Genomic DNA, 19,385 nt, shown 5'->3' with positions numbered 1-19,385 from the left:
TTTATTCTTAATTCGGCAGCTTACCTGCGTTTATTCCTGGCTGAAGCAAGAAGCGAAAATTGATAGCTTCTTGGAAATAGTCTTGCTCATGGTGATAGTTCTTCTGTGTTTTTGCGTCTTGGTAGTCTTTTGGTTTAAGGCACACTTGGAATATAGAAAAATTCTGAAATAGGAAAATAACGTGGGCTCTGGAGAACTCTGCTGGGGTGAGATACTTGTGAGAATACTTGTGAGGAAGCTTCTGTCATCGTTACTGACTCCTGTAAGGACCTGATTGTCCAGATGGAAATGTTAGCTGGATTTTCAGATGCAAGCTTATTTGAGGAAGAAGAAAAGTAGAGCAGTGCTGGGCAAGCACTTATGTGGTGCAATGGAATTGTGCAGGCAACGCAGTCACTTAGTTCTGAATGCCTGCTAACACTTTATTTTGTAGCAGCTGTGGTCTAGGGCATAATAAATTTAGCTGCTTCTAAAGGCTTTACTTCAGCTATGATAGAGTTCACAAAACACATCAAAACCAGCATGATAAGCAATACATAAACGTGTGTGCATGTATTTAAAAATGTACCAGTGTGGTAAGACTATAGAAACTTATAGGAATAAGTTTACCTCAGAGGCAAAAAAAAATTAGTTACCAAGAAATAAAGATATCAAGTGCTCTGATCTAAGATTTTTCTCTCTTTTTTTAGAAGCAGCTGGTTTCAGCAACACATCTCTCATTCTTCTTCATCAGCTAGAGGATAAGACAAAAGCACATTCCTTCTTCATTGAGTTTCTTCACCAGGTAAAATTCTACTGTTCTTTTGGTATCAGCACACACAGAGTCTTATTTCATTTTAAACGGTGTTCTAGAAGAATTACTTTAAAGTGCATGTGGTGTGCATTTTTTTTTTTAATAAAAGGTTGGTGTATTTGAACGTCTGGGCAGTTTTCCAGTACGAGGGATGCTGATGGCAACTCGATTGTTGCTCTGTGAGCATGCAGAGAAACTAGCAGCAGCTATTGTTCTCAAGAATCACCACTCCAGGCTGCCTGATCTAGTGAATGCTGCTGTACTGATTGCATTAAACAAAAGAGAGTGTGATATTCCACCAAGTCTTACCCCCGCAGATGTGTTCTTTCGAGAGGTAAGAAACCTGTTATTTCTGAATCGCCGTTTAGTATCGCATGTAGTAAAAGTTCCAGTGCTTTAATGTTTGCTTTGAAACTTTTCCCTTTAAAAATCAATTCGCCTTTAAACAATTTCCCTTTAAATAGGGATGATGTGGTAGTATTTTTCTCACTTTAACATACATACTTTTTATGTCTGCAGCTGAAATGTGAATTCTGACAAATTTCATGTAGCAGAAGTAAAGTTGTTACGATTTCCAACTAGCCAACATGAATGAGCGATGAAAAAGACAAGTGAAATTCCCTGGCACATCAGAAGATGTATGCTAAATCGTCATTTTTAAGGGTTGAACTGAAGAGTATGAAGCTTTCCAGATAGGCGAGCTGCTTTGATGAGCTGTCCTGGATGGAATTGTATTAATTCAGCCTCTCATAATTATTAGTCCTCTAACTTCAGTGAATCTAAGCTATTTCTCAGTTTATGCCATGTTCCAGTCAAGCACCCAGTCTGTATTTCTTTCTTCCTTCTTGAGAAGAACTATACATGAAACATTTATTCTCACAAAGTGTTTTTTGTAGAGAACAGTGGTTGCTAATAGGGAAAAATAAATGTAAAAGAAATAATAGTCTGCTATTTTAAAGCAGATTTGTTGTCCAGTATACGTTATCTAATGAAAATTCTACCGCTAAATGTTTCAGAGGAAGATGAAGGAATATACTTAATAAAAGTTTATGGAATTGCTTTCAAAAATGAGGATTGATATTTTAAATTTTTTTTTCTCACAGATTTAAGTCCAGAAAGAAGGCAATTCTTTTATTCTAAGTATTGCATGAAATATAAGCTGCTGGCTTCATTATCCATTTGACTAGTTGATACCTCTTAATATTTTTGGCTATTGATGTGGTTTCTACTAATATTTGTTTATTTTTCTGTACATCTTTCAGGTATCAGCTGGTAATGGATATGTTTGTGTTCAGTGCAGTTTTTCTTTCTATGTTTAAGGTGTCCCAGATAGATTCCATCTTTGAATGCTTGCTAGAAGAAGAGGAACAAATCCTGAGAGATATGCCTATTGAATCAATTGAGTGGGCCCAGATAGTGGTCAATGTGAACAACATCATTAAGGTACAGAACTGCATTAACTGAAGTGTTTGTGGGAGGGGAAGGTAGGCACTTGAAGAGCACTCAACAAGCCGGGTGCAGCACGCCTGAGGTACTGACATAAGAACAAAAGTGAACACACTTTTCACGTCCCACGTATTGGGAAGAAAAAGATGGTCTCGTGCAGAATTAGGGCCATTCCTTTTCCTCCTGAGCCACTGCTAAAGAGGATTTGAGAAGCTGCAATGTTGTTGGAAGTTGTGAAAGTGGGAGTAAGAAAGCAAAGAGTGAACAGCTTATGCTTGAGCACTGAGGTTTCTTGCTCAGTCAGGCTGTGCTCGTCTATACAACTGAGAAAGTGGTGTAGAAAGAAGGGGGATATTAAAAGAATATTTCAGAATTATAAAAGACAACATCTTTTATGGTCTGTGCCTAAGCAGATAGACTTTAAAGTACTTATGTCCTTGCCTTTAAATAGGACATGCTGCAAGCTGCCTGTCAGTATCGTCAGTCTAGAGCGTCTTTATATAAAACAGGAGAGCTTCCAGAAAGAGAACCCGAGTATATACCATGGACAGGTGAGAAATTATTATTACTAGTTTGTTAATTATCTATCTTAAACAAAAAGGATGGGTTCATGGGTTTCAGAACACATGAATTTCAACCTGAATGTTAAACTTACCATTAAAAGCTGCTTTAAGGTTGTCAGTAAGAATTAGAGACACTAAAGGTTTCATTTGGCGAATGAAACGGAATGAATCAATGAACACTTATTTTGTCCCGTATTGATGACAATCCTTTAAAACTTGCATTGCAAATCTGACTGCAAAAACAAAGTTCAGGAGACAAAGCTTTTTTTTTTTTCTTTTTGTATGCACTGGTTCTGCTTGGCAGACCTATGGGTTACATGACATTAAAATGAATCATAAAATCTGATCTATAACTGTTTTAAAAGGACTGATGATCCTCCACTTCCTTAAGTGTGTTTTGTTTTGGTGGTTTAATAACATGAAAAAACATCAGGACAAATGTTTGCAGAAGCAAGCAGTTGCCAGTTGGTGCTTAAGCTTCCTTGTGGCATCTACATATAAACCACACTTGTTTAGTGCTCCCAAGATGAAGATCTTTTGAAAAGCAGGACCAATGCAAGCTAATTTGGCATGTTATGTCTTGATGAAATACATCTGAGTATTTAAATCAGGTTAACAGAAGTTGCCTTTTCCCAGTGTATATTCTCTACTTTGCTTGCAGATGGTGCAAATGATTCTTTTCTTCTGGAAAATAGCTGGTGTTGATAGTAGACAGTGTAGATCTGTGTAGTTTAGGGGGTAGTTTTATTTCTGTTTTTATTTACTATATTTTGGCTAAATTTAATATGTAAAAGTAGATGGGAGTATGTGGTTTTGGTGGTTTTTTTAATAGTATAGTTTTTTTATATAGTAGTGCTTTGATTTTTAAAATTAAAATGTTTATTAGCTTTTTCTTTCTATTTTTTTTAATTATACGTAGTAATGTTTTTGCTGCAATTCAGCATAGATTCCTGTGGTGATAGGATTATCGTTTAATGTTCACTGTGTTGTTTTCCCAAGCATCTAGTGGCCTTCGTGCAGCCATAATACGTCAGCATGGAATCATTCTGAAGATGGTGTACCCCCAGGCGGACAGTAACCTCCGTAGCGTTGTGGCTGAGCAGTTGGTGGCACTACTGGACTGTTTTCTAGACGGCTACGTTTCTCAGCTGAAATCTGTGGACCGCCCTGCTGATCAGGAGCGATACAGCAATCTGGAAATGGAATATGTGCAGAAAAGATCAGAACTCCTGTCTCCCCTCCGTAAGTATTGTCTGTTGTCCTTAATGCAAGGATTAAATGTGTCATTTGATGAGGAGGTTATGCAAATCTGATGGAGTAAATGGCATCTGTCTATGAATTCTATTTGTTCTACATGTTTGCCTTCAGAGTGTAAATGACTGGTTTTATGATTTAATGAGATACTTCCAAAATGAAAACAGATTAGATTTGCATCCATGCCCCTACCTCTAAGACACATCGCTGCTGCTTGAGTGTTTTTATTTTGCTAACTCGTTATATTTTTCTGGCAGGAATTTATCTTGTGCTGCTTGGCTGAAAATAGGCTATAAATGGATTTCTAAATGTTTATATTGTTGCAAGTTGACATAAGCTTACATGCCAGAAAGCTTCTTTAGCATTTATCAGGAAAAAGTTACTTTTTGCATTTTGATTATTTAATAATCAAACCTGTTGTTTAACGTGTCAGATGTGGTCAAGTCTTTAATGAATAATTGACAACAAAGCTCCCTTTTTAAGTGGAAATAACTTGCAGTAAGTAAATTTTAGTAACTTTATAAAGTTTAAATTTTTTAGACTAAAAATGAATTATATGAATAGAACAATCAAATAATCTCTGCCTCCTAACGTTCTTCAGAAATGTCTCTTAAACTATCATTCTCAGTTTTACTGACGTTCGTGGGCTCTGTTACCTTGTAAATACATTTTATATCATTATGGTCAATCTAGAGTTCACATTTCCTTTAAAAAAAAATATTGAGAATTCTGCTAACTCTTACGTATTTAACTGAACCCAAAAGTTTAAATAATAGGTTTTAAATACAAACCCCATTGTCTTTACTTGTTCTGTTTTTTTATCAAAAGCCTCCGTCCGCTGCTTTTTCACTTTGTGTAATTAAATGGCTGTTATTACAGATCTGAAGTCATGGGTTGAATCCCACCCCCCAGCACAAATAGCAGATAATTTTCAGAGAAAATCATAGGATCGTAGAATGTATTGGGTTGGAAGGGACCTCTAAAGGTCATCTAGTCCAAAAATAGGATGTATACTGGCCATTTAGTATTCTAAACTTCTCTTCTTTCCTCTTTTACTGGGGGGCAGAGGTGGTAGGTATGTGAACGTGCCTGGGCACAGGATGTGTGTGCAGTAGGTGAATATTTCTTTGGGAATGTGTAAGTATGTGCTTGATGTGAACACTTGAAACTTGTTTTCATTTTTCTGGTCTCTACCCTCAGTCACCCTCTTACAGTCAAAGATGAGCTTGTTTGATCTAACTCCTTGTTCTTGGTTACGTAGTTTCCCTGGGGCAGTACCAGATGGCAGCTGCTTTAGCAGAGAAGTACTGTGACTTTGACATCCTGGTGCAAATGTGCGAGCAGACGGACAATCAGGCCAGATTACAACGTTACATGAGTCAGTTCGCAGATCAGGTAACTCTTTTCTGTTTTCTTTAGATAGTGTTTTCTCATAAGTTTGCACCTGAAATGTTGCAGAAGTTATGATTTCTTTTGTTTGTTTTTTTTATGTTGTTGTTTGGGTTTTTTTTAATGCATATATAGTTACAGATACACACTGGGGGTAACGTGGAAAATAGAAGTCAACACTCACTGTGCAGAACTCAAGGGAGTATTTTACCCTGAGACTGCAAATCAAGTCAGCAGAACTATAGGTGCTAGCTGCATGGACAGTGGCTTTTCGTGGGACCTTTTCTGAGCCTCAAACACGCTGTCTCACTCTTAATATCTTTCAGCATTTTGTGACTTGTTCACTGAGGTTCTGTACTCAGTGTACTGTTGTCTTATTAAACTAATGTGATATAAGTTTAAGGATAACTTCCAAAAGAGAAGAAGAGTCTGTTAAATGTGTAAATAGGAAAGCAGCTAAGAAGAGTAGGAAGGCAGGGGCGTTGCTGTGGTCTTCTATTGTCCTGCTAGGTACTTGTTGGACAATTTTTCCAGTGTCTGTTAAAATCTGTTCTAAAAACTTAAGTGTGCTGAAAAATTGGAAAGCTTACGGAAGAGGCAGTAGAGACTACCTGGAGTGAGAGGGACTGGGAGAAAAGTTCTCTAATTTGAGAGCTGGTGAGATCAATTTGCTTAGCTGTCCACAACAATGAAGCAAAGAGAAATCCTGCAGGATTCCTAATAAAAAGAGTACAGGAAGAGTGTTTTAATAAGAAAAAGTAAAAGAAATTATAGCAAAGGTTTTTAATAGTGAGGCTTAAATACTCACACTTACTGACAAGGATAAATTCTCTATTTTTTTTTTCCTCTTCACATGCTTTATTTTAAAGGAAAAATATAACACTTTCTGAAAAGAAGTTACTGTGGCAAATGTAGAGCTGAATAGATCAAGTCAGGTGGATAGAATATCAGACTGATGCCCTCTTCAGACTTTATTTTTTAAATTGTTAATGCAAATAAAATTTAGTATTATTCTAAAATTACCCTGAAAAGACTAAATTTAATCTCAAATATAAATCCTGATTAGTTCTTCTACATTGAAGTGTTTGAGGATAAAATAGTTTTTTTTTAAAATATATTTTTTAGTAATGACAGAGAATTAAAGGTTTAGGTTCACCTGGAGATACAAGGGGATGTTTCAAAAACAGTGATAGCAGAAGTAAATGTATATATGAAAGGAAATGGTAAGCCCAGAGTTCTGAGGAGGGCAAAGGAACAGGTAAAAAAATAAGACTAGAATTGTTATTGATGTGATACCTGTTCCATTCTTGTGGGTTAACATGAAGAATTTGGCACTTCTTCATTTCCACTGAAGGATGCTGTGTGTATCAGCATCTGTCGCAGAGTAGCTCATGAAATGTTTAAACACTATTTCTGTCAGGGCTCTTTAAGTTGTTTTTTTTTTTTTCAACACTGTATTTTTGTGTGTGTGATTGTTTTGTTAAGCAGGTTCTTACCATGTTCTTACCAACTGTATTTTATGAAGCAGTTTGCCTTAGAAGAGAAGCAAGGTATTGAAATGTAACTTTTAAAATGTGTTCATATTCCTGTCATCTTCAGAATTTTTCAGATTTCCTGTTTCGCTGGTATCTAGAAAAAGGAAAGCGAGGGAAGCTGTTATCTCAGCCTATTGCTCAGCACGGACAGCTGGCCAGTTTCTTGCAAGCTCATGAGCATCTGAGCTGGTTACATGAAATCAATAGTCATGATTTGCAAAAGGTAGGGTTTGTTAAATACAACCAAACTGAAATATCATGTTAAACCGGTCAAGCACCTATTCAAGTAGGCAAATGATCTAGTTATGACTCTGTCATCAAAGGACGGTTTAGCTAGATGAGTTAGGGGAGAGATGATACAGATTAACAGAGTACTAAAAACCTCCCTCCAGGCACCACCTGGTATACATCATGTAAGCCACTGCACCATGTAATGGAAATTTTCATCCCTGTTGGTGACCAGTATTTTTTATCAAGGAAATTTTGTTGGGCTACGTGATCACTACTTCAATGGGATTGGGGGTTTACAGCGAATATCAATAGCATTATCAGATTATCCAGCGAAGGAAAAAACTGAAACTTACATTTCAAGACTAACTGTTTAAAGCAAAGGAATTTGGAGGTATCACAAAAGTTAAAAAGGTATTGATTACTTTAATCATTTACATGCATAGCTTAAAAGTATTTTTTTAATAGCAAATGTGCGTCTGGATAGATTAATGTGACATTTACTTTAAACTTGATCACAGGATCACAGAACGGTAGGGGTTGGAAGGGGCCTCTGGAGATCATCTGGGCCAACCCCCCTGCCAAAGCAGGTTCACCTAGATCCTTTGTTGCCTTGTAGGCTGCCCAGTTATTCTTGCCCCACTTGCTGCTGGCCAGTCTTTCCTTCTTTCTGCTAGACTTAGGAATGTATTTCACTTTAGCAAATAAACTATTTCTAAACAAAAATGGCTTCTTTCAATCCATGTGCACATTTATTAAGCATGTAGAGCATGGAAATGTTTATCCTACTGCAAATCATAGGTTGATAATACCATCTGCCCCTTAAAAAAAACCAAACAAACAAAAAACCCACCAAAAAACACAAACAAAACCAAACAAACAATAACAAGAAAAAAAAAAACACCCTGAGAATATTGTAATATGCCATTTCTGTCAGCTGGAGTTTTCTCTGTTATAGCAAAGCACTATGAAGAGGGAGCAAGGGTTCTAAAATACACAGGTAATTCAGTCTGGATAGTTTACTTCTGAGTAAGTACTCAGAAACTTTCTGGTCCTTTATCTGACAGACAAATAAATTCTTGCCTGTGTGTTTGGTTACTGCAGCAGTTATATATATATATATATATATATATATATAATGCTGTTTTTTCAGATTCCTCAACAAGTAAATCAATCTGCATGCAAAATTGTTCTGTTAAGGCATATTTGCCTGGCTTTCGTGGCAAAGCCTTGATTAAGATCTCAGAGGTATCATATCTGAAGTTGCAATTTGATCATGAGATATTTTTTTCTTGATTAGTACTGAAAAGATTTTTTATATATATATATAATTGGAGTAGAGATTGGTGTCTGTTCCTGAAGAGTGTAAGACAGAGTTTCAATGTGCAAGTTTTACAACTTTTAAAAATAAAGGTTGTAGTATTACAAATGATAAATAGCTGTCAGACTGCGGTTCAGATTAAGTCCTTACCTGTTAACCTTCTGATGTTAACTTATAAAACTGATTTCTAACATCTATATTCATTTCAGGCTCACAGAACGTTGCAGACTTTAGCAAATATGGAGACCCGATATTTTGCAAAGAAGAAAACACTTCTCGGCTTGAGCAAATTAGCTGCACTGGCATCTGACTTCTCAGAAGACATACTGCAAGAGAAAATAGAAGGTAAGAAACAAAAGCAGAGCAAAGTGAAGAATAGCCTAAGGAAGTTATTGAATTAGAATCATGTTCATTTTGCAGATTGTTCATTTGTTAGGTTGAGGGCTTTAACCTAATGTGGTAAGGATACACGGACTGGTGATTTTGCTGCTTGCAGGAAGAGTAAGGAAGGCAGCGTGAGGCAGTAACCTCGGTATTCACTTTCACCTCTGAGTTAGGACTATGAGCATTGGAAACTTGTAACTTTTCACTTTTTCTAATAACGTGCAAAATACAGGCATAAATAACAAGCTGCACAGTATTTTGAGAAGTTGTTAGACAGTTCTGAAGTGGCTGAAACTTGTAAGCCATTCACACTGAATATGTTTTCGTGAAGCTGCTTTTTATATTTCAGATGCAAAGTAAAAATTATTTAATTTCTTAAAGCTTGTTTATTGAATGGCTCTCAATTCTGAATTCTTCAAGTCCTGAAACTCTTGGGCTGTACAAGGAAATCCAGTAACTAGGTTGTATTGTAATAAGGTACCTGCAAATATATACATTTGTGATCAAGAAGTGCTTTCCCAGCATCTTTGTGTCTGTCTAGTAGAAAGTTACAGTGACAGTGTTTCATTGTGCTCTAACTGAAAGGGTGTTAGTGGGAAAAGCAGGAACAGCCATTCTGCTTCATTACCAAATGCAACGGTTCCACTGCTCTGCCATTCCTATCACTTCGGAAAATACACTTTTCCTGATACTTTTGTGCAGCACATGGTGCTGTGAGTTTGTGGAAAAGCAGTTCTACACCAATAGTTAAACTGATACTGGCCACCAGGGGGAAGCTTTGAAATATTACTCAAGGTTGCTACTCAAGCTTACTTCTGTTTAGCTGCATATTTATCCATGTACGTTATGTACAATTCCTAAAAGAAATGCTCTTGAAAAAGCTTTACAAATTCTTTTTAGCCTGTAATAATAATAATAATATATTATCTGCCTCTTAAATTATAAAACATTACATGAAATCTTAAAAGTTTAGGTTTGTTTTTCTCACCGCTGTGGGAAAAAAACCCCACAAACTATGCTGATGTGAAGAATCATCTTTAAATAGGAAAAGTGTAGGAAAATGAGGAAATCAAAGCTTTATTTCAGTAGACTAATGGACTGTCAAAATTTGGTCTGGACTTAGCTACACAGTTCCATGTGACATGTGACATAGCTTTTAAAACTTAGGCTCTTTGTGTATCAGTTTCCTACTGATAAAGAAAGAATAATTATTTCTGCCACATTTTGCTTATCCACTTCAACAGATAAAATGCTCCATGGAATTATTTTCCCCTTTCTACCATGCAGTGGAACGGGGCGGGAAGGGCGAGGTTCACATGATGTGGCTGAAATTATTCCATTTTGATTATTTCAGCCTAATAAGTTTATAACCCTGAAGCAGATCTTACTAGAAAGTAAAACCAAAAAAAAATGGAATAACTGCATCTTGAGCAGATCCATGGCGCACTAGTTCACCTGGATGACAGTATTGAAGTATTTCTGTGCTTCAGGAACATAAATGAGTGTCCAAATAGAACGCTTCATAACAAACACTTGCAGTCCTGAATAATATTGTGACTTGACAGTTAGTACTGTGCCATAGAATTTATTACTACATTTTAATAACGTGCAACATTCATTTCCTTAAATGACTACAAGAAATATCAGAACAGGAACGCTTTCTGTTACACCAAGAGACACTTCCTGAACAATTACTGGCAGAGAAACAGTTGAACCTCAACGATATGCCAGTGTTGTCGGTATCTCAGCTCATTGATGTAAGTATCTCATGTTTTCTTCATTACACAGGTAAAGTGCCAATATGTTTTCTGCTTCTGTGTGATAAAATAAATAAGACCACAGCTGTCATTATGCCTTGTATGACTTAATAAGCACCTAAAGATCTGATCGGTGAATTGGTTTATCTTTGTGTAGTTTCTATGAGGACCAAACTTCAGAATGCTGGTTTTAGTTCAAATTTCTTCTCTTTGAATGTGTGCTTTAGAGTGCCGCTAGGAGAAAAAGCAAATCACACCAGTGCCAGAAGTTGATTTACTGGTCTAAGCCGCTTTTTGGCTATGAGACAATTTTTACCTTCTGTTACGTTCTCAGTAGGGTAGCACTTGGAAGGGAGAAGGAACAAAGAATTCCACCTTAGTGGAGAAGGATGCTGCAATCTAGAAAAGGAAGGGGCTAGGAGCAGGAAGAGGCTTTCGGTCACCTGTTGCAAAGAGGCACCCAAAGTCTTTCTACTTTTTTTAAAAAAAAAAAGAAAAAAGAAAACAAAAAACCAACGAAAACCCACCATACCGAAACAAAAACCTGAACTGCTCCAGTACTTGGATCACTAATAACGCCGAGTCCTTTTCCACACCCCTTTCTGGTGGTAGCCAGGAGCCAGTAGTCTTATTGTTTCTGCCTTGTTGGCAGCTTGTTTTTACCATCCAGTGACACAGACAAAAAATATTCAATGAGTAACAGTGATACATTGGAAAACAAACCAGATCCTGTTTGGGTGTCAGTTTTGCAACTCCTAACTTTTCTGTAATCCCGTGGAAAATCAAAAGCTGATAGTGTTCTTGTTTACATTCCCCTCATTTTCTTAGAACAACACTTATAGCAGATTCTGAAGTCATCATCTGTAAGTGAGGCTATCTGTGGGATTAGGGAAGAGTAGGAAGTGTCACTCATGACTTGGCAAGCGCTGGCACCATGACAGTTTTACTTCTGAATTCTCTCTATTGACAAACCAATATCCATAGCTGCTCCTTGCAATGTGAGAACGAAACTTGGAAAGTGTAAATAAAAAGAGCATTAATGTTAATTTTCCTTTGAAGTACTAATTTAGAATTTTGGTGTGGGGTGTGTGTGTGAAATGTTGATTGCAAACGTGTCTGGTTTTTAAAGGTGAAAAGCAGTACGTGTGCTTAAGTACTGCTTCGAGCTTAATTACCCAAATAATTCTGAGAGCTTATTTGTGGAGCTGAGCTCTGGCTACAATAGTCCAGGAATGTGACAGCCTTAAATGGCATTTAAATTTGAAACCCAGCAGCCTTATATCCAATATCATTTGTCCACAGACCATTGTTATGTAGGTGGAATGCTGCTCTAAAACCTTAAGTATATTCCTTACTATAAAAATACTTGCAGTTGAATCAAGACATATTTTCATGAGAAGGTCATGTAAATGGAAAATACATGGTGGTCTTCCCACAGTGAGTTGTCCATGATATCAGTTACATTAGTTTGTAGGCTAAAAATAATTCTCTGCGTTAATCTCTCATATCCTAGATGTACATATGTGATGAGAACAGAAGGGCCAATGAGTATGACTTCAAGAAAGCACTTGATCTGCTGGAATATATTGATGAGGTAGGAAAAGTTTTTGAACGATTTCTAACCCAGAGACTTACTTTTTTCGTTTATTATTGTTTAAACTAGCATGGTGCACTTGTAAGTAGTTAACATATGAGCTTAGTGTACGGTAATTCAAAATAACCCCTGATGTGTGTTTTCAAGTCACTGGGGACTTAATGCCAAATGTGGTTTAGATCGCTTAAGAAAAATGACACTCCTCATCTTTACTTGCCATCTATAGTTTCTTTTTTTAGAGCCTTGCTTCCCTACAGGCTTTCTCCAAACAGGATGAAGATCATCTCTTCAGTAGTTTAGTTCTTGTATCTTTCCTGTTGGCGGTTTCTCTGATTGTCATTAGATAACGTGGGATAGTCACCACCTTTTTAACATGTCAACAGCATTGAACCACAGATTTGCCATCTGCTTTCTCACTGCATCTCCTTGTATGATCTAGTATCTTGTCAGGAGTCATTTTCCACTAAGCATGAATGACTCAACCTCAGTTAACAACAGTCTTTGCTAAAAAGCTAAAGTGGTATTATTTTGGCCGAAGTATTCCTTACCAATTGAAAATGAGAGCTCTTTTTCTGATTATCCCAACTCTTGCTAGTCTGGGTAGGGCTCCACGTGTAGTAGTGCTTTGTAAACACCATTGTGCCGTTTTGTTGGTCTTCTATAACTTTGGTTTGGTAATTGTAAATATCTTTATAATTAAATTGTTTTTAAAATGTAAATTGATTTTAAATTGTTTTAATTGCATTTCCTTTATCAAATTTTCTTTTGAATAACATTTCTTTACTGTTGTTAACTAGTTGGGTTTTTTTGCTTTATGTGTGAGAGTGTTTACTTGTCCTGTTTAGTACTATATTGTATTTTGTGTACTGAGGAAAGAGAATTACTACTTAGAGTAGCGTGTTACTCTGAGTTAGTTCTCTTTAGTTTAAAAAGAAAATTCAATGCTTTTTTCCTAACTTTCCCTTCATTTTTACAATGTATATAGTCCAAATAATAGTATTTTGCAGTAAAATAAACTTGAGTGAACTCATTTGGTTCTCGTTTAAATTAGTTTTCTTCTTCAGTGTTAACACAGTTCATGAACACAGAGACAACTAGATTGATTTTTACATCTAAATAAAATAAATGTCACTTTAAAAACATGAGATTTCAAAATTATTTTTTGCTCAGATATTTGAGTCTGTAACGTAGAACCATTCAGCACAAATTAGAGATGGAGGTTTAGACTAGAATCTAAAAACTACCCATTCTGTAGTTTTCCCTGCTTTTCTCTTTAAGCATAGCATAAAGTCTTGACCCATCCTCTTGCTTCCAGGCTTCTAAAGTCAAGTGTTTGTGGTTTCTGTTATCTCTTATAAGGGGAATTTAAAGCAGGTGTGATGCTTCAGGACATTGAGAGGTGGGAAAAAATATATGGTCTTTTTTTCTGACATTATGTTTAAAAGGGGCTCTGACACCAATTATCTCAAAAGTTTTTGTGCAAAGAAGGGACTGCCCTTCCCAAGACAAGTGTGTATCTTTGAAGACATTTACGAATATATTCATAAAACATACATCCTGATGTGGACACCGATGCATGCTAGTTAGCTTGGCCATGCTGAAAAAAAAGCGTTGGCTTCAGTCACCGTTTAACACATTTTAAATAAAACTTGCCTAGAATACACTGTTTTACAAATTAGTATTTGTTCATGTGCCCTTTTTCAGATTGAGGCAGTTGGTCTTCAGCAGTGGTGTGGTGATGTAGAAAGTCTGAGCCATGTTTTTAATGTAAATGAACAGTCTTTGGTGTTTTAACAGTCTGAGCAGGTCATCTGTTAAAATACCATGTGTTAATTTCTTCAATTACTGAACATTGGTTTTAATTCATTGGTATAATCTGTATGACAGAGTGATTATTTCTTTAAAAAAATAATAAAAATTTTAATGTACCTGTCTTTTCTCCTTATATGCATTGAAGGAAGAGGAAGTGGATGTAAACCATCTTAAACTTAAAATTCTCTGTAAGGCTCTCCAAAGAGATGGGTAAGTCTGATATAAATTACTTGGAGTATTTGTGACATAGCTTTTCCGGAATTTCATATCAGTATACTATTTGCTAGCTCATTGAAAAGATTGAATTTCATAGTATAAGGTTAGTAAAGTATAAAGTGAAAAGTAGTAAAGTGAAGCCTCAACAGAACAAATCTGTAGTACTTTGTTTGCTTAGCTCACTGGCAGCCTACTGTGCATTCTCAGCCCCTGAGACAGAAACATGGCCATGCAGCTTTCATTCTTGGACCCTTTGCTAAGGTAAAAGAAGCGCCTGATGCTGAAACTTCTTTTTCCTTTGAAGCATCTCAAGATAGAAGCTTTTTAAGACCAACATGTGCAGAGGTCACCTCTGCAAACTTTTGCTTCACTTATTTTTGACCATCAAACCACACTGACAAGTTCATGACTTTTTTGAGTTAAAGCCACATTCTTGACTGTAAGTGGTCAAAGCCTTAAATACTGCTTGAAAGAGCCACTCTTAGGGATGTTCAACAACAAACACAGGCTGAATCCAATTGGTCAGAAGAACCTTCTCATCAAGCATCGCTACTGTTCTCTCCCGAGTTAAATAACTCAAGTGGCACCCCCTTTCCCCCTTTTTCCCCCTTTCCCCCTTTTTCCCCCTTTCCCCCTTTTTCCCCCTTTTTCCCCCTTTTTCCCCCTTTTTCCCCCTTTTTCCCCCTTTTTCCCCCTTTTTCCCCCCTTTTTCCCCCCTTTTTCCCCCTTTTTCCCCCTTTTTCCCCCCTTTTTCCCCCCTTTTTCCCCCCTTTTTCCCCCCTTTTTCCCCCCTTTTTCCCCCCTTTTTCCCCCCTTTTTCCCCCCTTTTTCCCCCCTTTTTCCCCCCTTTTCCCCCCTTTTCCCCCCTTTTCCCCCCTTTTCCCCCCTTTTCCCCCCTTTTCCCCCCTTTTCCCCCCTTTTCCCCCCTTTTCCCCCCTTTTCCCCCTTTTTCCCCCCTTTTTCCCCCCTTTTTCCCCCCTTTTTCCCCCTTTTTCCCCCCTTTTTCCCCCCTTTTTCCCCCCTTTTTCCCCCCTTTTTCCCCCCTTTTTCCCCCCTTTTTCCCCCCTTTTTCCCCCCTTTTTCCCCCCTTTTTCCCCCCTTTTTCCCCCCTTTTTCCCCCCTTTTTCCCCCCTTTTTCCCCCCTTTTTCCCCCCTTTTTCCCCCCTTTTTCCCCCCTTTTTCCCCCCTTTTTCCCCCCTTTTTCCCCCCTTTTTCCCCCCTTTTTCCCCCCTTTTTCCCCCCTTTTTCCCCCCTTTTTCCCCCCTTTTTCCCCCCTTTTTCCCCCCTTTTTCCCCCCTTTTTCCCCCCTTTTTCCCCCCTTTTTCCCCCCTTTTTCCCCCCTTTTCCCCCCTTTTCCCCCCTTTTCCCCCCTTTTCCCGTTATCCAGCTTTTTTAACTCCCGTCCATGTTCCAAGAGGACCTACAGAAGGAAAGATGAGGAGGAAATACATTCCAAATGCACTATGCCGTTTGTGATTACAATGGAAATAAGCAGTGTTTGGATTCACACTTACTCATAGGATAGATTCCAAAGGACAGTGGTCTGTAGAAAATAAGTTCCTAGTTGCATGACTAAGTTATTGTCACATATGACACAAATGATATGCAGAAACAGGTTCACACTATTCCAAGTGTTTTCTTCCCTTGCTGCTATTTTCAAGACAAGAAGAAGAATCCAGAACTCCTACATGGCACCAGTCCAATAATTGGTTTATGTCCTGTCTACCCTGGGTTTTGGACATAATAGTGAAACCATTCAAATCATACATAATGCTGACAAGATTCTGCCCACTCCGCTAGCTTACCAGATGCAATTTGAGATCACTTTGCACTGCGGAGTGTTTAGAAAACTTGATGTCCTGGTTGAGTTTCCGGTCCAGCAAGGCTCACAAAAGGTTTGCAAAGAGGCTGATGGCTGTTTCAGAAGAGGTCGTGTTAACTTTCATCTGTGTGCAGAAGTAAGCACTTGGCATGTTACAGTACCTACTTTTAAGGATGGCACCCGTTTTGTAGCTTAAGAGTTACAAGTGGTGGCAAGGTAGAATGGAGAGCCTTGCTGGGTGTGCTCCTGACGTTCTGGTAGGGTCCTCACTGTCCTCCTCTGTGCCTTAGAGTGATTTGTTTCCTTGACTCCCTCTACCCCTTCCCTCGCATTCTTCTCAGCAGAATTAAAGATGAAATCTTAGAAGCTTGGGAGTTTTAAGTGACATCCAGGGTAAAACCATGGTTTCAGTGAAGTACAGAGGATTTGTCAGTAACACCTTCTGGGAGCTGGCTCCAGATCTGTGGCAAGCGTGTCCCATTGGCCCAAGTCGGTTCCTGCTGGTTTAGGGAGTGACATGCGAACGGGTTTTGTCTGGCAGTTTAACATATGGAACAGGAAGTTTTAACAACTGAAAGATCAGAACCACAGCAAAAGTTGTTAGGTTGGTGTTGACTTAAAACTGCTACATATAAAGCTCTGCAAGGATGAAAAATTGTCATTTAAAATAATCTTTCTCTTAAGAAAATCCGAAACAGATTTTTCTATCACAGATGAGGCTTGCATTCGCGAGTCTTCACCTTCATGTTTAATCACGAATGCCGCAACCTGTATTTGCTTTGTGTCTGTGTGTGCTGTTACAGCCCTGCAACTTAGATTTTACTTTTTTTTTTTTCCTCCTCCTTCCTTTTCCTGGTGTTGGCTTTTTTGTTTTGGTTTGTTTTTTTTCAAATATGGTGCTTTTGCTTTATTCTACCAGAAAATAAATCCATACTTTCATTATCTCAATTGTAAAGAATAATTACCGAGAACAGGTAATTCTTACCTTGGATGGTAAGATATGGCTAATTCTTACCTTGGATGGATAATATTTTTTATTTTATCAAAGAAATAATGTGTTCTTTTACAGTTTAGAAGACCAGAAGCATTTCTGTTGTCCTCCTAACTAGACTACGTTACAATAGTGCAACTTTATGGCAGTTTTACTCTTGGAATAAAGAGTAATTAACACAAGATAGAAAAAAACCTCTTGCTTTGAGCTGTAGCTAAGCACAGAACACTTCTCTGTGAACATGTATTAATGAACTTTGATAATTTGTCAAATTTCCTGCATATATTTGCTTGTCAGCTTTCACTTGATTTCATCTGTGCAATTCTTTCCATGAATTATTCTTTGACTTGCAGATGGTCCAGTTCAGATGGTAAAGATGATCCAATTGAAGCATCTAAAGATAGTATATTTGTGAAAATACTACAAAAACTATTGAAAGAAGGTAAAGTGTGCTTAAATATACTTGAACTTCTTGAAACTGTTGTTTCAAAAGCTGCTTAGATGAATACTAATACATAAGAAGTAGTGTTAATAAATTCTCAAAGCAATGAAAACTTCTATATGCATGCCACTAGGTAATGACAATCATATGGAGCTAATTCTATCTCTAAAATGTTGAGGGGATAAGAGACGAGCAGATTTCTTGGTTATAATCCTAGTACCCTCAAATTATTTGCTCAGTAGGGCAACCATCAGATTTTTAGCAGTTCCTTACTGTACAGTAAAGTATGTCTTCTGGAGTTAAATACGTATCTTCTGTGATAAGGGATTTGTCTGTCATGCAGAAGATCTTAATCTATTTTAACTTAATTTTTTGTTCGTTTTTGTTTTCCCTCCACAAAAGAAAAAAAACAAACAAACAAACAAAAAAAAAAAACCCAAAAACAAAACCCCAAACAAAGAACCCCAAGTTAAAGCTGACCATGGAAAGTTACGGCCATGGAAGTTACAGCTGCAGGGGCAGGGAGGGAAGCAATTTAGGGTCAAAGTCCGTTTTGAATATTACTGCATGTGAACTTTTTCCAGAACAGAATGCTCCATGTCAAAAATACAAAAATTAAGTTCTTCAGAACAGTTCTAGTTGTGAGTGTCAGTCCTGTCACTTTCTTTCCTTTTGTAAGATTCTCACACCCCAGACTGAAAGTTGCAACTAATGATAACGGGTATTTATTAGACAACTGATCTTCCTTTTTTAAATTTTTTTTAAATTAATTTTGGTGATGTGTTATGTGAAGACTTGGATTTTAGGTTTAGTCATAAATTCACTGACAAGCTCTGTTTGGGTAGTAAATGTTTTTTTAACTCTGTTTTACAGGTTACTTAAGCCTTATTTATTTCTTGACATGTATGATGGAATTAGACCTTCTCAATTCCAAGAGAGTAATTTAACTCTGAGGCAGGCACAGGTGTTTACTTAAGAATTACCTTAACTGCTAATGCAAAGTACTTCTATCAGTGCTGTAATAAAAGGTTTTTTGTGTTGTAGGAGTTCAGTTAAGTGAATATTTACCAGATGTGAACGACTTGCTGCAAGCAGATGAACTTGGCAACTTGAAATATAAGGCTTACTTCGTATTTGTGTTAAAGGCAAACTACGAACTCTACGTTCAGGGACAAGCATGATCCTCACTATTTTTTTAAAAAAATATTTTTTTCTGAAGAACTGTTAAATTTATGTATACTTTTTTATGTTGTTTGGGGTTTTTTGCTAAAATGTTGTAATAAAATCTATATGAACAATATGCGTGGTCTTAAATGCATAGACATTGACAGTTTAGTCAGGGGAGGCAGAGGTACGTTTTCAGGCAAAAGAAAAAGCAAGTTTTAATTTTCTGTGCCTTTCATAAACTTGCTGTTTCATTTTCTATGTTCATTAGTGCGAGTCCTGCCTGAGACTCAAAGGTACACAGACACACGGGGTGAAAGGTGGGACCCACTGCAGAAGGTGCTCTCACTTCACTGGGGCTGGGATTTCAGTTCGGAGAACACACTGAAAACACGCATGCTGGGTGCCTGCATAGCTTGCTTAGAAACAAATGGCTGTTCTGGAAGTTAACTCTGCTCTGCCTTTGTACAACGCTTTCTGCTGCAGAATAAAGATTACTGGCCCAGAAAGGATAACTGGCTTGTCAGTGGTCACTCAGCCTGTCTGTGTCAGAAAGGAATAAAGCACAGTTCCCATTCAAAGCCCTCTGGTTTATAGGTACATAGACCCTTCTTTCGTTTTTTATCTGTGAGATTAAACTTTTTCAAAATCAAATTTTAGTATTTTTATCTATT

The 19,385-nt window shown here is 37.5% G+C and overlaps 1 protein-coding gene across 1 annotated transcript in view; it reads left to right on the top strand.

Annotated features, from left to right (window-relative positions):
- The window catches only part of NUP133 (nucleoporin 133), a 36,472-nt gene extending 17,676 nt beyond the window's left edge, over positions 1 to 18,796 (top strand). Inside the window, exons 14-26 of the mRNA XM_086461010.1 lie at positions 690 to 784; positions 903 to 1,127; positions 2,114 to 2,236; positions 2,691 to 2,790; positions 3,802 to 4,044; positions 5,318 to 5,451; positions 7,045 to 7,203; positions 8,739 to 8,874; positions 10,552 to 10,670; positions 12,184 to 12,264; positions 14,222 to 14,286; positions 17,459 to 17,547; positions 18,592 to 18,796. Of these exons, the coding sequence (XP_086317136.1) occupies positions 690 to 784; positions 903 to 1,127; positions 2,114 to 2,236; positions 2,691 to 2,790; positions 3,802 to 4,044; positions 5,318 to 5,451; positions 7,045 to 7,203; positions 8,739 to 8,874; positions 10,552 to 10,670; positions 12,184 to 12,264; positions 14,222 to 14,286; positions 17,459 to 17,547; positions 18,592 to 18,728 (1,706 nt within the window). The 3' untranslated portion in view covers positions 18,729 to 18,796. The remainder of the gene's footprint in view (positions 1 to 689; positions 785 to 902; positions 1,128 to 2,113; positions 2,237 to 2,690; positions 2,791 to 3,801; positions 4,045 to 5,317; positions 5,452 to 7,044; positions 7,204 to 8,738; positions 8,875 to 10,551; positions 10,671 to 12,183; positions 12,265 to 14,221; positions 14,287 to 17,458; positions 17,548 to 18,591) is intronic.
- Positions 18,797 to 19,385: the final 589 nt, after the last annotated feature.

The sequence above is a fragment of the Leptosomus discolor genome, chromosome 2 (genome assembly GCF_034619465.1).
Source record: "Leptosomus discolor isolate bLepDis1 chromosome 2, bLepDis1.hap2, whole genome shotgun sequence".
Taxonomy (NCBI): Eukaryota; Metazoa; Chordata; class Aves; order Leptosomiformes; family Leptosomidae; genus Leptosomus; species Leptosomus discolor.
Note: the sequence above shows the minus strand (reverse complement) of the source record. Positions and strands in the feature narration are given on the sequence as shown.